Below are 17,556 nucleotides of genomic sequence, written 5' to 3' on the forward strand. Positions count from 1 at the left end.
GAAACTCTTTTGAACCTTTTCATCAAGCCTTTCACCTTTTAGGGTTGATGCCCTTCATTTGATTGCCTTTTCTGTCCAAATTCAAAGAATAAATGCTCTAGGTTAGCAGTATTATGATGTCAGACATGAATACAATACACATTAAAAGTAACAAAGAGACAGAAAAGAGGGCAATTTCCTTAATCATAGCCAATTAGAGGGACAGCTTGTTGCTTCTTGTTCAGACTGAAGCCAAGGAGTATTACCTATATATTGGCTATAGCTGGATGGCCCTTGCTGGCCAAGCAGGGCTCCTTCAATATGATTAGGACGGATTATGGCGTTGTCTGCACATCAAAAGAGCCAGGACCAATTATCACCCCTGCCTTTCAACACAACAGCCGCTCTTCCTCCCTCCCCACCAACGCTGAAAGAAAAGGAGAAAACAGAGCCTGGGCGTCTTGCAACACTCCAGAAGCCCCATATTAATGGATGGATTCATCATTCATTCAGGCCTTTCATGTACAGTATTAGCAGTGATGGTGCACAGTTGCCAGCGCTTTGGCTAGTCCCTAAAATAGATTGAGCGTCAGAACTAATTATCCCTGTCCCAGAGGCATGTGCAAACAGGTTCAGATGACTGGAAATGTTGCGAGCTGTAAGGCAGTTGAAAAGAGTAGGAAACTCAAAACAAGAATTCATGCCTTTTAGGGGATGTTGGTGAATATTTGTCTTTTTTTTTGCATGCTGTTGTTTTGCAGGGTAACAGCGACAATCGTCAGCTTCGCTCTGTTTTGCCTAGGTGCCGATTACCATAATCCCCCATCAGAGAGGGTCTTCTGTTCGCCTTTTATGCTGTCTGTACTCATGACAGGACACCAAATGAATGTGGATAAAAGTAGTCCCCGTGCCCCTGCACTCCCCATCTTAAAACACTCACACACACACAGCTTTACCATATTACTTTCATAGTTTTACTTTTCTCTAAAGTGCCAGAGTGTAAGGTCTTGAACAAAGGTGCCCCCTGGATCACCACCACCACCCATCAAAGGCAGAGTTAGTCATCCTAGAATCCTGTCAAGAGTTAAATGAAGCCATTAAAATCCCTTTTCCATTGCCCCGACATTCAGGGTTTTTCGTGTGCTACATGGATCTCTTGCCTGCACAGGAAAGGTGACGCAGAACTCTTGTCACAACTTAATTTCCCATTTCAAAGTATTAGTTATACCCTATTTATATTCCCTGTGTCAATTTACCCTCACCAAATGAATCCTACCTGAAAATGAGTGATCAGCCAGTAGCACATTTTAGACAGCGGAATATGTAGATAAATGTAGAAAAAGCTATTGTTGCTGTTTGCAACAAAGTCAATATATTATCTTGAGTGACGGGTCATGCTTTCTGGAAAGAGACATTGCTGTTGACTTATTTACATTTTTATTTTTTATTTGCCCCTTTAACCATCACAAGATGAGTCCTATACAGTTCTATAATATTAGATAGAAGGCAGACATTTCTCCTAAACCATTGTCCTCAACCTGCTGTGCATAGTGTAGCTTTAACCTGCCTGTAAAGATAAATATGCTCTATGTTCTGAGCTAATTCCATTGGGCAGACTGCTCCTTGTATCACTGCACCACAGCTGGTCTCCGCTTTCCCGCAGTGCTTGGTTTAATCACAGAACCTTTTGCAAGCAACTGCCATGAATTTCCAATCCACTTGGGTGCATCCCACATGTGGATTTACGCCTGTATTTTGTTTGTATACAGGACAAGTATGTACATTAAATGCTTCTAGTATACAAGTAAATCCTTGGGCAACCGTGTCAGCACAACTGACATCACTGTGGCCGATTAGCAGGTGAACACTCAATCACAATCCCCACAAGCATGTAAACAAGGGCTGGAGTGGCCTCTGCACACGGCATACTACCACCTTGCCTTTTGGCTAACCTGCAGCTGGTGAGGGCAACATCAATAATTTAAACAAACACTCAGACGTGATGGAGCGGACAAGTGAACCATGTGAGAAGCACTCTGGTTCAGAGAGGCTATTAAATATGAAAACTATTTGTAGTGACTATTAGTACTATTGTTTATCTAGAGCTTAATGTCACATGTTAGTAGGTAGCATTGCTTCCACCAGTAAATTGTTTGATCAGGAGATATAGGTCAGGAAGTGGTTGCAGTCTGGATGTAAATAGACACTCTCAGTTTGCTGTTACTGTGTGGCATACTGCAAATTACCTTTACCCTAAATTTAACATTATTATATCTGCATTTAGTTTATTATTATTTATTGCTTGTCATTGTTGCTAACATATTGGCCCCAGTAGATGTACACACACACACACACACAGAGAAAAACACAGGTGACAGGGGACAGCAGCTACTTGTATATTTATACATTCATGGGGGTCTGCTGCATGTTCCACTAAAAACACACACGTACACATTGACAGGGGCCTGATTCCTATGTTGAGGATTAGATGGGCCCCTCTGGTTGCAGCTCCCGCCTCTGTATGGTGTGAAGGTGGGTAGTTGAGTGTGCATGTAACCCTCTGGGGGAAAGACTGCACTGCACACAAATCATTACTGCTCATCAGTTGCTGCCACTCAGCTTATTTACTCAACAGCTTGGCTCGACTGAGATGCGGACACACAGAGAGGCACACACACTCGTAGAAACATACCTCATTATACATCACGATTGCAGGGAAGAAATCATTGAGAAACACAGTTGTTTGGGGAGAGATGTGTTGTAGTTTGTGAGTGCAGAGCCGGTAAATATCTCAAGCCGAATACAAACAATTCATCATAACTTCAAAGTCTGTTCTCGATAAAGTTTTCACAACTGATAACGGTGAACGATTTTCATTTGGGAGAAAACTGTCAAGAGAGCCTCAACATGACAGAAAAAGTGTTGCTTCAGCGATACGCAGGCCTCTATCTAATACCTTTCCAGTGAATTATTTATGACCACTATACCGCATAAGCTATACGTAGCATATTAAATACATAATCCTCTCATCTTTTATTGATGGCCCTTTGATACATGCCTCCCTGATAAGTTTGATAAGAGAGCCTAATATATAGGCCAGTAAGCCGTTCTGACTGCCACGTTTGAGCCAATAGTGATGAAACTTCACCACAGACTCATTGGTATTACTGTTTTGTTCAGAAATGGGGACCAGAATGCTATGGAGGAGATTTGGTGTGTTTATCATATATTTGTAAACAATTGCACACAGGCAGGTCATGCCCAGTGACTCAGTGTTTACACACCTTGGCTGACGCACAAGAGGGAATTTCAGCTGTGCGCTGATCAAATCTGTCACAGGACATATCTGTGTCAAGTACACATGGACTCTGCTTCCTGTGTTTTTATTGTGAGAGGGACAGACGCATGCAGACAGAAAGGTGGGAGGGTGAGGGAGGGAAGCCATTTGATGGTCTAAATGTCTTGCTTTGTGGCGGTTACACACACACACACACACACACACACACACACACACACACACACACACACACACACACACACACACACACACACACACACACACACACACACACACACACACACACACACACACACACACACACACACACACACACACACACACACACAAATGCACATGCACATAATCACAACACACAATGGAGCAAAGATACCATCCGACAGTGTACAGGAAATGGGATTAATCTATCTATCCATCTCGATAATGTTGAGATGCACCAGCAATAACACTGTTTTGTCTGCTGCCAAATTGATTCTGATAATATGGTATAATTGCTGCAGTCAAATGAGCTACAACCGAGGAATTTAAAAGTTTCCAAACACAAATGTATTTCTGCAAACAGTATTTTATAAATGTAAAGGAGGTAGAGCAGTAGCCACTTTTGTCACTGCGTGTCTCTGGTTTTATCTTTTAATACCCTGTCATAAGAAACGTTTTGTTTGTAAGTTCAGATGTTAGATTAAGAACAAACACAAACCTTGTTTTGTATACTGTGATATTGTTGGAAAAATGATTGTCAGTCAGAAATGATACCCGTTGTGATTGAGTCACTGCGTCCTTTTGTGGCCGCTTTTCAAACTGCTCTTATCTAAGCCAAAACTGATTGAGGTCACAAAGCCCTACTTGTATTGGTAAACAAACTAAAACATTTGTTTTCTCTATTTGAGATGCACATCCTAACACTCAGTGAGTGATATTAACCTTGTTCTGTCCTGCTGGATCTTTCTGCTGATGTCTTGACTGCACAACATAAAACCCATCACTTTGTCTTGTATCCACATCACTGCGCCTCTTCCTCACCTGCAATATGATCCATATTAGCATCCACAACAGCCTGGGCAGCGCCTGCTGTCCGAGCAGACAGAACTGACAGATAAGCTCACTCTGTAACGAGTGTTCAGCCTCTGCTGGGCAGGAAAAAAACAACGCATGTTTTTGCTGCAGTGCAAACTGTGTGTGTATTTATTTCAAAATACAGTAAGTCTCTGTGACCAACAATGCAGATTTTTTTGAGGATGTTTGGTCATACGATGCCATACTTCACCTCTCATTCATGCCATCAGCACCAAAACATCCTTTAAGCTCTTTTGTTGTAGCTACACCCTGCAAGACTGGTTTAGGCCTCACTCTCAATGTTGAAGAGTGAAGAAGAGCACAGTTAGTTGCTGCTGAACAATGGTGCAATCAAAGAAATGTAATGGTTAAGCAAAAGCAGGCGAGCTGTATAAAAATAAATGTACAACAACAAGGCCTGCTGAATAAGACGGCAAGAAGGACCAAAAGGACGGAGAGAGCAAGAAGGAAGGAGTTTGATGAGCAGATAAAATCTTCACAAGTACTTGCATACAAATCATTATGCTCTTAATTTTGATTTAGGCAAGCTTAACTCTGCATGTTATCTTAGTTAATACACTAACTCACCAGTATAGTCGCTCTTCTGCTCAACAGCAGAGCATCAGCCTTACAAACGCATAACCAATTTTGGTACTATTGGTCAGCTAGGTCCTTCAATCCTGCATTGGGAGTTTGTAAAGTTGTTCTTCTAGTCCCTAAATTGATGTTGAATAGCTTTCTCTGCCTGGTCTTGTTTGGAAATTGACAGGAAACCTGAACAGAAAAAAGGATGTTAGGATTCAAACTCTAAATTGAAAATAAATATGAGAAATCCAGGGGATGTCCTTTGGTCTATTTGCTATTTGGTGAACCCAGCTTTTGCGTAGTTATTTGTTCGCCATGCTTTAAAGGTATTTCTGCTGGAAATACAAATATCTTTGGACAGACCAGGGAATTGGCCTGTGTCTGCAGGCTGGAATTGGAAGGTGATGCAAGTGCACTAAAGTGCTCCAAAAAAAAGATGCTTTCATCACTTCAAAGGGAGCTTGACACTCTTGTACACTGCAGTAATAATATCTAAGAGCCCTCCCTTTATGTCTCACACAGTCTCTTCATTTTGTTATCTAACTATGCCCCTGGTGCAAACACTTAACCTCTGTAACTACACTTAACTCCACAATTATTACTGCACTGTCTTCACGTAGCATTCTCTCCCGTGCCCACGCTTATCCATGTGGCCCTTGATATTTTGTCGAGTTTTGTTGAGTTTTTTAAAAGTTTCTCTTTTAACATCCGGTTTAAAGTAAAATAAATAGTAATTGAGTCTCCCTCCCAGAGTTTGCTTGAAGGCTTTGATCTCTCCCGTGTTCCAGTGTTAAATGGTTTCCTCTAAATCGCTGGAACATGCAGCAACTTGCTGCTCTTTTATCAGCAGCCCGCTAACAGCACCTCTTCACTAAACACTTTGAAGCCACAAACAACTCAAAAAAGAAGAATAAGGATCGGAAGTCTTGTATACATTCAGTACATATACTGCTTATCTGTTTTTAAAAGTACAGTTCTAAGTTAGAATGGTGGGAATATTGTAATGAAAGAAACTCCATGTCCACATGTTTTATTTATCTTGATCTGACAATAATTGGTCAGTGTAATAGTCTGATAATGCTGTTTGGGAATTTGAAAGGGGGTGGCTTTCTTGTTGTGATTAACGGAGTTTTCATGCAGATTCTTATCGTAACAAGGGGGGAAATTGAGATAGTTTGAAATGTTTTTGTGTCGGGCTGGTAATTGGCAGCAAGTTTATCAGAGGCAGTTTGGCCACACTTGAGTGCTCAAAGGAGCCGGAGCCGGAGACTGTGATCAACTGATCTGCTCGATATGACCTCTCACAGACTTGTCCGATCTGTACTGCACTTTCATCCCCGGCCCTTCACACCAGATGCTATACTTAACTGTTACCTCCCTGTGAGGAAAATGGTACTGTACACAACCCCTTTCAATTATTTTCTCTTGTGATTACAACAAAATGACAGCAGTCAAGGACAAAGTAGACCTAAGACCTAGATTTTGAAATCCAATACTGATAAATTGCTGGGTGTTTGACTTTGCAAGCCATACTGGATCATATTGATTTTCCTTTCTCTCTCTGTGTATGTGTTTGTGTGAGGGAGTGTGATAGCAAAAATAAACCAGAGGCAGGAGAATGCAATATTGTGTTTCATTAAAAAATCTATAGGATATCTCATTACAGCCACATGATTTTCTTTAGTATCAGGGTTCGTGGAGATGGTGTAGAGTTGGTGGGTGGCAAGATGAATGCACTTTCCTGCGTTAAGATGACAATCTCATCTGTTGTTGTTCATGGAGAAAGAAGGAACTGGGCTCAATCTGCCCAGTATGTCGACTGCTTCCTGGCCATGTTTGCCTACCGCTTGCTGCTTTTACAATCTTATCAGATAACTCATGCGTGGCAGAGCTAACTAAAAACCTATAGAATCACAGGATCAAGAGTTATTTTGAGCAGTGTTACAATGTGTTGGTGCTATTACATCATTTATTTAAATGTTTGCGTTCTGATATATCACATACTAGCTCTGTATTCATTGAACACACCAAACAGCACTAGTCTGAACATGTCTAGGCTTTTAGAGCTGACCAGTGTTGTATCCTAGCAGTATTTTTAGTCGGCACCCAAAAAGTTTTCTTCAGTTTGATTCAAAGAGCGTCTTAGTCAAAAACAGCAGATAATGGTATCTGCTGCCACAGCGAGAGTTCAGTAGGCTTCCTCTGACAGCCAGAAAAGGTTAGCCCAATTTCAAATCCTGACATTAATAGTTGTAACCTTTAGTCTTACTGCTCTGTAGGTACCCATTTAGCCCAAAAAACATGCTGTTTTTTTTTCTATTTTGCTTTCCAATTATTTGTCCATGAGGCAGTGTTTTTGATGTTCCCACACACTGTACCCAATTGCCATCTCTAAACCAGCTCTCACAGTATGCTCGTCTATGTTGCTGTCGTCTCAGTGGGACAATCCTTCAGCGTAGGCCCATGGGGAGGCTGATAACAGGGGGAATTCAAGTCTCAATCAGTGCTGGTTAATTATCACAGCCATGGGAGGTGAGAGGCTTCCCCCCCTATACCCAATCCCTCCTGATCTCTTTCTCTCCCTCACACGCACTCATCTGTTGGAAACTCTGAATTTCAGTTCATACTACAAGTGTTATTTACCCTGGTGTGTATGTTCGCCACACTTGCTAGTGTTAGTCTTCTCCCATGATAAGTAATCCTTTGACACATTTCAATAGACCTTTCTTTATTTATTTCCATTTTGTTTACTTGTATCAGTGTTCTAATCTTCTGTGTTCAGAGGGCCGATTTGATAATACTTATAGTATAAATGGTAGTTTGCTTAAAAGCTAGTACTAATTTTTTTCATGCATGCAAGTATAATACTTCTGTCATTGACGTTTTGATGTTGAATGTAAACAGTAGCCAAGCTCAGCCTAATGACTGTGTCAGTAGAATCAAGTTTAATGAGAGTAGTTAGGCTATGTTTTTGTAAAGTCACCGATTCCATAATTAAGAGAACATTTAGATTAAATGTACTGTATATCCTACTCACTTGCACTGCCATGGCAGAGGAAAACAAATGTGCATATTTCAGAAACATGGGCTCCAAGTGTAATTGTTGTTAACGGTGATGAAAATGTAATGCCCCGCTAATAACTGCACAGCATGAATCATTCAGCATCGGAAGGCTAATTCCCCTACTTTTCAGAACAGCTATTCTGCTCACTATTCAAAATGCTTTTCAAACAACATAAAAAGGGAATTTTACCTTTTTAAGTTAAAGTGACTCAGGTTTTGTCAGGAAAATGTCCCCAGCCAAACATTCCCTCTGACTGTGATTTTTGGCAACACTTTTTGACCCTTTTAAAAATACTCAAAAAAGAGCTTTGGCCAGTGTGGTTTACCGAGAATGTTTGATCATTTCATCCTTTTATCTCCATCACATTTTCTGGTTTATTTGGGCTAATACTGAATTTGTTTTAAGTGTTCCCTCCTAAGATCTGCAGCAAGAGCTTTGATTCTGAGGTGGTCTTGTGTTGAGCCTCTCACTTCAAAACAGGAAATGTGTGTCAGTGTGGGTGGGTGGTTATGCGAAAGAGGGATTGCTACTCAATATTTACTCTTATGCCACTTCATGGCTCAATCACTAAATGGTGAGAGTGCCATGCCCTAATGGTCAGTATAAAACACATTGAACATTGCATACATTGGACATGGTTGTTTGAATTTGATATTTTGCAGCCCTGTTGCACTCAAAGCATTTGCTGATCCTATTAACCAGCCAATCAGTTAACTAGGATCTTTTTCTTCATCTGATTAAAGAGAGACTGACATTTATATTAGAATGACATTTTCTGGCAGTAGCCATTGAAACCAAACTGATAGCGTTGAATTAACCCAGCCCAGCATGTGACCCTGTCATGTTTTCTCCGGGCTTCCAGAGTTTGACAATGGCAGCGGGCAGACAGTATGACAGAGAACTGCAAGCTGAAAAAATTGGATCCTTTCCCTTTTTAATCTGCCAGTTGAGTCAGTGCCAGTGCAGGACAACCAGTGTGTGCTAGGCGCCCCAATCATTTTTTCCAACCCTTTATTGCTTGGCCCCAACCGTTCATTTCATCAACTGCTGTGGGGGATGCTGAGAATACCAGAATCGGTGGGTTGTGGTATCCATGATCATAGCTACCCCCTCATGCATGTCAGACATGGCATCAACTTTAAAAGAAATACGTGACTGGCTATACTCACTGTGACAAAACTCTGGTACAAACCTGAAGAAGAGTGCGAAACCAATCATTCTTCTGTCACCCCTGCTGTACTTCAGTTTGCCTGACTCTTTGCCTTTAGTTTGCCTTTAATGTTAATCCTTCCAGCCTGCGTTTTTTTTATTTCTTAGATTTCTCAAGACTCATTCATAGAGTTTAATTATTTTTTTAGTATTTAAAATACTAATCCATCTCAATGAATATGCACCATTTACCTTTGTAAACTTTGTAATGAAATCTTCATTTCATTCTATTCATTTCCACTTTAATTTCAAGTCTAGTGCACAAATGAAAACAAGTTTGTAGCCTTGACATGCCGCTCATCCTCGAGGACACCGCTGTTTAATCACTTTTTCTTTTTTTCCACAAATAGATACATACCTCAAATAAAGAAAGTTAGCTGCAGTTCTATTAAAGACACATAGTCCCATCACACTTGCTCTCAAGATCATTCTTATTTCCCTGAGGAGTTTCTTGGTGACAGATGGGCTTTGGATGGGGGTTTGGTGAGATGGGAAGATGAAGGATTCTGCAATCAAGGTATAAAGATGGAGAGGAAAGAGTAGGCACATCTTTCCATTAGTGTCATTAAAGCGGCCCTGAGGTTGGAAGGACAAACAGTGGGAATGGAAAATAACCGAAAAGCAGCAGCTCAGTGAATGAAGTGCTCAGGTTTATTAGAAAGTGCTACCCCCTGCCTTTTATCTTTACCTGCGTTGAAGGTTTCCATTTATCTTTGATGTGCTATTAATGATCTTGTATTTGGTTGGTTGTCTCCCCTATAAAGTTTTGAAAAGATCAGAAATCCAGTGACACATTGTACAACAGAAATACAGTGTATTTTATACCTAATAATATATTTATCGCAACGTAGCCCTGAAAATGTATTGCCATTTTCCAATGGTTGCAAAATGCAGTTAAAGTGTGTTCACTTCTAAGGATTTCCTTGTCCCTAAGTCTAAGCCACAGAAGGGGCTCTGTTGTTGAAAATGTGACTGGTCTTGAGAGTGGTCTGCTCTGTCTCACAAGCGGCTCAATAAGGAGGGTAGTCAATATGGCTGCTCTCAGGCGGTGGGTCAATGAGGGAGGAGGCTTCCTGCTGAGCCAAGGTTAGAAAAGGAGAGAACAGGGGGTCTTTGTGTGGAGAACACTCATTTTTACTGCCTTTTCTAGGATATTACTAGAGACTGAAAATGGACTGTGTATATTTCTGCAGTAGTTTGAACTGTATAGTGGGTGGTACAGAAAGAAATCCATGTATCCATGTTATGTTAGCTGTTTTTATCAAGTTTACTGGTAACACAGTGGTTGTAAGCCAACAGGCAAAACTACCTTATTCATGTTCTGTGAATAACATTAGCTCACACACCTTACCTCGCAAGACTGCTAGTAACATCTAAAAAGAAACTTGGCCCATGATAGGAAATACAGCACAAACACCACGTCTCCATTCTGTCTCTCATTTTGAGAGCAAAGGAGAAACTGTGCGAGAGATCATGGCACCACCTTAAGCTGGGCTCCAAAACCTTTCATGACTGCTGAGCAAAGTGGATTTGGGACAGAGGTAACGGCCCGTACTTATCAAGCAGACAACCTCATTTTCTAGCCCCTTGCTCGCCTCTACCTCCTTCTCACTGTTTGCCTGGTGTGGTGCTTTCTATCTTTCAAAGACAAACAGGGTCTCCCACACTGCTGGGCCTGAATACATTAGACTTCCCACACTGTAATGTGGTTTCTGACACCCCACTTCCTCCTCAAACTCTGCAGCTGTGTTGTTAAAAGCCTGCAGTGTTTTAATTATCTTATATCCCTGCTTGAAGATGTGTGTGTTCTCCATTGCAACCACATAAAATACCTACAATTAATATGTTAAGGTTTACTTTGCGTAACCTACAGTCATCTACACCTGTGCGTAAGTTGATGACTCCATTATAACACCAAAAAGTTTCTGTAGAAGAGACAACAATTCCCCATTGTACAATTCACTTCACCTCCTGCTTTTCATTACATTGTTTGAGCAAGATTTGGTTAGATTTGTTCCTTGCACTTTAATGATGTATAAGAACATACACTCTGAGTTTTCTTTCACTGAACACTTCGAAATACATCAAGAGAACGTAGCTTGTTCTGAAGATGTTTTTTCAATTCACTCACTACCTTGTTATTTGCCAAAAAATAACTTTTCCTTGACTTTGACCTAAAAGTTGAAGCTTGTCAAAGTCTGTGCTGGTGACATATTTGACTTTAGTAATGAGTTTGTTTTCAATCAAACGCTGCTGATAGATATCCTTGCTTCTCACTGATATGTTGGCCTTTTCCGGCTCATTTAGCTCGCCTGCTTGTCTTCCTCACATACTGAAAAGACAGTTTGGGCTTGTTAACCTTTTAATTTAACCACTGACATGGGTTTCCAGCTTCTTCCTTTAGTGCAATCGCTGATGGTTGAAGTTCAGCGGCCTGTATTGATATTTGCGCAGTGCTATTATTCTTGAAAACCATATAAACAGGTGGAATTAGAATCTTTACATACATCAAGCCTAATTTTCTAACAATATTTTGAGACAGTTTTAAAGAAATGTACTGATGGTTACACTTGGAACCGGGATAGCTTTATTGGATGAATTAGTTTTGGGAGGCTTTAATTGCTAATTTCTCTATATGCTTCAAAAATAGAAATTCCAAACATTCTGTCAAAAATATTGGACCTGATTTTTTCGGACACGTTCCTAAGTTATTAGAGTTTGGACTTTGACCACCACCTGGGGTATCGTTGTTGTTCTCTTGTCAGTTGGCATGTGTGTTTAACTGGTACTCCGTGTTAAAGGTCAATACAGGATCTATTAGGTGAAAAAGAGTTGTTTGTCTAATTGAGCACAAACAAGCCCCTAAGTAGCCATCAACGCCTCACACACACACACACACACACACACACACACACACACACACACACACACACACACACACACACACACACACACACACACACACACACACACACACACACACACACACACACCCACAGCCTGGTCCCATCTTCCTGTCTCTTTCCTGACCTGCTCTGCTGACAGTGGATGTTGGTTCGCCATTTTGTTTGACAGTAGAGCTGAAGCTAAGCCCTTCCCTACTGCGGGGATAAAAAGCTGCTAAAGGCGGCTGCTTTGGCTCTGATAGCATGCCGCAGGACCCTCAAGCCCATTCAGTTTTCTCGTCTGATAGAGAATGGCTGAAGATGGTCTTTTGACTGGAAAGGAGCCAGAATGGAGCCTGGAAGCTCTGCCCAACCCACACACCCACTGTTCCAGCAGCGTATAGCAGAGATGATTAAGCATGCCATGGTTCCTCTGGTCTGCAGGAGTGACACATCTCCCCACTGCTACTCCTCTTTGGTCTCTCTCCATCTGTCATGTACACTACCAGTATAATGCATTCATGTGGTGGTCACATTCTGACCAATATGTACATTAGACCATGCTGAATTTATCCATTTCCTAAAATCAGCTGCTTCAGTCCAATTGAGACACCCTCTTACTGCTAAGAGTTACACTTGCAAATTTGTTATTCTGGCTTCAGACGTGCATATCTTTTTTTCCAACAATTTTTCCTTCACATCCACTTCTGCTTGAAGGGATTTTCAAAATAAAATATTGTATGATTGAGCACTTGTAGTGTCTTTGCATTTGCAGATCTAATGTTTGATATGTTGAAATGTTCAACATTACTTGCAGTACATTCTGATTTGAAACTTGTCATATTAACTGATTAAAAGCAACTGAGAAAGAGAAACACTTCTCTCAGGTGAATGGACCATGCTAATCACTCGGCCTTGATGCATCAATAAGAGACACTTTCTGTAAAGACGGACAATCTTTTCACTTTCTTTATTCTAGTCTTCTCCATCGTAGAGTTAGTGTAAAGACTATTGCATAGAATAGATGGAATGCTATGTTGTCTTGACTCTATTCCCTAATGTGAAAGTGGAAAATACCTATTCAATTCAGTGAATTTCTGCAGAATCTTACTGCAACTGTTCACTTCCAAGAGAACTAAGATCAGTGAAGACAAGCAGCAGTATTGCCACCGTAATGGACCACGTATTAAATTGCTTCTCTCTTCGGATCTCACACTAGGGACTTAGTGGCGCAAGGTAGAGAAATTACCTCCTAGAAGTAAAATAGCTGAACCATTGACATAGCATCTCTCTTCTCTTTCTTCCTCTTTTTCTGGTCTAGCTATCCCCTGGAGACGTGACATTTCCTTGGAAGAGAGCAGGCATATTCTAAACTGCATTTAACATTCAGCCACTTATTTCACAACATTTGCTGCATTATTTAAATACCTTCATACCCTCTTAATTATTTTCTAGCACTTCTCCATCCCTGCAGAACTGATAATTGGTGTTATTTATCTAAACAATACCACTGTGTGAATTTAAGGTTAGGAGCGTTTGAATAATGGATGAGGACAAATGCAAAGCAATTGCGCTTACTTACTGACTTTGGCACTATCCATGTCAGTGCGACGTTACCATTTATGCTCAAGGAAGGAAATGGCAACCGCATTCCAAAGTGTTTACTCCTTTGCTGCACTCTCTACTTATAATAAAGCAAGACGTTATATTAACTTGCCAGGGAGGCTAGACTGGGTTAAATTTGTCAGTTCCTCTCGTCCAATTCCAGCGGGGCTTGTGGTTTCATAATGAAAAGCCTCTTGGAGCTTCTGGGATCGACTGAAGCACAGTGGGTGAAAAGATAGAATGACCAAAAAGATGTTTTGCTCTAAAACATTTCATTGAGTGTGTGGGCAACTTGGAGTCCTGCAGTGTCCTTTCACTTTACCCACTGGCACATTTTGTGTGAGTGGGTTTTAAATTGTTCCATTGAAGCTAATGGCATCCGAGAAGCTGTGGTTTTGCTGTCACCTGCTTTGTACTTGAACTCAAAAAGTAGCTTAAGTAGTAGTCCAATGTTTCTCAAAGTGATAGTCAGTATTTCACAGCTTATTCTTGAATCTTCCACTGTAGAATAAATGTAATTTAAAAAAAAAAAAGAAATGTATATATTACAGCATTTACACAGATAGAGCTCAGTTTTATGTAATAGTACAACACCTCATGATGAAGCCGTTTGGTTGCAGTATTGAAATAAATTAACTTGCATTAACCACAGTGACCCTGTAACAGATCAAATGTTTGACATCAACTAGAATTTCATCAGACTGATTGCTGCTCTGGCCCAAGCGTTCCTGTTCTAAAACATTACCTACTGTCAGTGAAGAGCACCCAGCTAATATCTCTGTTTCCCCTGTGTCCATCCAGGTTCATCAGCGCAGCCCTTCAGCCCCTTCTGGTTCACAGTGGAGCCCCAGGAAACACTGGCCATCCGGGGAAACTCAGCACTGCTCAACTGCTCGGCCCACAGCGACGCAGCCACGCCGGCACGCATAGAGTGGAAGAAAGACGGAACCTTCATGAGCCTGCTTTCAGATGAAAGACGAAACATACTTCCCGATGGCTCGCTGTTTTTCACCCACGTCATCCACAATAAGCACAACAAGCCTGACGAGGGCACCTATCAGTGTGTTGCCACCATCGACAACCTTGGGTCCATTTCCAGCCAGACGGCCCGTCTTTCAGTGGCAGGTAGGGACTGCCAGATTTACCGGATGTTACAAATGTACCATACTGTGTACAACTTGTTTTTTAAATCGTTTTTTAAATCCTACATTCGCCATCAATTGGGAATGCTCCTCCATGGTCTTGTTTCCCTAGCTTGGAAATACATTTTTGCGACTACCATAAAATCGTTCATGAGCAAAGAATATGTGTTGTATTTTCTCGCTCAGATCATGTCATCTAATGCATTGTTGGCTGTTTCCATAGATTGTTCCAGCCAGGAACTAATTTCCCCAAACTTTACAATACCACACGAATACAGCACAAATACTGAATTTCACAAAATGAACAACACTTTTGTTTTCCTCAGTCCTGTGATTAGGATCCACTCTTAACTGGTTCTTCGTGGTTCATGCGTCACAATTCAATCCAGTTATACGAAAATCTAGTTTTTTTCTAATCCTGCTGAAGGACAAACAGACAAACAAACCGAGCGGAAAACTCAACCTCCATGGCTGGGGTTTTAACACTGTGAGAATTCTTCAAGCATTTCTTTGACATATTTTTTCTACTACACATTTATATTAAACATATCCACCCACACAAAATCTGTAGGTGTGAAAAGGCTTCTTTTTTTCCTGCCTTCTCTTGACGATTGTTTTTTGTCCTTGAATCCCTTAGTCATTTGTACGTTCTCTACCATAAAATCCTTCACCTTTCTGGAGCATAAATGCATTGCTCTACTGGATAAATGCTTGTAAAAGGATCTGTGATTTCCCCCCCATTACTAGTCCTACAATGTGACCTTGTTCAGTTTGGGAACAGCAAGTGACGTGGTATTATTAGGTGTTTTGTCCCCCAAAATTCAATTTGCAGCTGGGGAAGCCACAGAATGCACTTACTGTGTGCTTTCTACTCAGCAGTGCTCTGCCAGATTTTAAGTAGCTAGAGAGAGGCCTCTTGTTGACAATGGGATAGTACAGTGTAAGGCTGTCTGATACTGAGTGGCTGTGTGAAGACAATGTCTGACTGCGACTCTGTTTCTTCTCATAGGTTTCTGAAATACAAGTTAATGAAGCAGATTATTAACATCTGAAGGATTGAGAAGATGTTTTTCCTCCTCATTTGTCTAACAGCATGTGCTACGTGATCTCTTAAAAACGACAAGCCTTGACAAAAGGTAGACTATTCACTGCCTGTGCACACTAAAGAAAAGAGTTTGTGTGTTCGTTTTTATCAGTGTGCATCTCAAAGTCTTTTCAACTGAACTGAACACAATCCATCTCTGCTCCACATTAACCCATTTAAGCCGGGAAAGCGTTGCCGCATTTCTACCATTAAAACCGGGGGCGCTGTTGCGTCATTCTACCATTGAAGCCGGGAAAGCGGATAGTCATTTTCTGGTACAAGAGCTCTGTGCTATTTTTTTGCATTAATTATCGGCTTCTTAGCCAATGAAATGCATCAGAATATACACGTGGCATTGTTTGGATTTTTTTCGAGCAATCATGGCAGACTTGGACTACTGCGGAGGGAATTCTGAAGTTAGTGAAGGTAGTGACGATCTGCACAGTGCTGATGACATTATTGCTGACGACTTTGAACCCATCGAACCAATCGACCGGGATTTATGGTTAAGACTGTTTGAAAACGGCGACGATGATGACCATGAGTTCGAAAGTTTTGAAACCGAGTGGAGGACGGAGAATTACCACTGTAATTTTACGATTCTAGTTTTTTCAACCGCTCCCCAGGGGTGAAAGTCGATTTACCTGCAGAGGCCACTCATGAAAGCCACAGCTGTAAGCTCTCAAATACTTTTTGACTTTTGTTTCTATCTGCTACAGAGGCTGAGAAATCAATTATTTAGTAGGCGTTGACACAATTGCTGAATTTCCAGAAACACTAAAGGTTTTAGGGGGTTCTTCTAAAATCACCCATAGGTTTTATAGGCATTTTTTCCAGGCATTTTAGGCCTAAATGGGTTAATATGTCACTGAAGCTTCATCGACACGTGTTGAGGTCGTGTGCCAAGACAGGTTCTGTTATAAGACTGCTTGGCTGGGTCAACCACGATAGGATTTTAGATTCAATCAATTTCTACTTGAAGAGGGGAGCAAGAGAAATCAGCTATTACACACACAGACACACTTTTGACGTGGAAATTCATTAACATTATGGCTTTGTGAACATTCCTACACGCACAAGTGTTGAACACAATAAAGCTATTGCATTTATGACTCTACTTACACACACATGTACAACAGCTGATGTATGTTCAGCTGGCTGGCAGGTGGCCAATAAAAAGGTTAATTGCAGTGTAGAGAGAGAAGGCCATTAAGCCGCCGTCAGACCCGGGAACGATGGTGCAGGCGGGGGCGGAATGGGCGTGACCTCTCAGACGGAATGAGTCTCGGATGACTGGCGTGGCAGGGAGCATATCTGACAAATCCCGGGGTAATATCTGAGATTGATTGCTAGGAGACGTGCGGCTCATTCTTCTGGAGGAGCACTTCCACCCATTGCCACAGAGCTCAGCTTCTCAGCCCCACCTCTCTACTGCTGTCTCCATCTTCCTTTTTTCACGGTGTTAAAATATGCACAGAATGTGTTTGGGGATGTGAGAGTCACTGGCTAGGACAGAAGGATACATGTTAACACAAACTCCTGTAAGTAAGATCGACATGTAAGAAATATCCCACATACATCCCTTTTATAAATCAGCTTGAGGAGATCACTACATTATAACATTATGTTAACAGCATCATCTTCCTTTCTAG

At 41.3% G+C, this 17,556-nt stretch overlaps 1 protein-coding gene across 1 annotated transcript in view; it reads left to right on the forward strand.

Annotated features, from left to right (window-relative positions):
* Positions 1-17,556, forward strand: part of neo1a (neogenin 1a) — a 151,397-nt gene that overhangs the window by 35,542 nt on the left and 98,299 nt on the right. Inside the window, exon 2 of the mRNA XM_063881496.1 lies at positions 14,480-14,803. Coding sequence (XP_063737566.1) covers positions 14,480-14,803 — 324 coding nt within the window. The remainder of the gene's footprint in view (positions 1-14,479; positions 14,804-17,556) is intronic.

The sequence above is a fragment of the Eleginops maclovinus genome, chromosome 4 (assembly GCF_036324505.1).
Source record: "Eleginops maclovinus isolate JMC-PN-2008 ecotype Puerto Natales chromosome 4, JC_Emac_rtc_rv5, whole genome shotgun sequence".
NCBI lineage: Eukaryota > Metazoa > Chordata > Actinopteri > Perciformes > Eleginopidae > Eleginops > Eleginops maclovinus.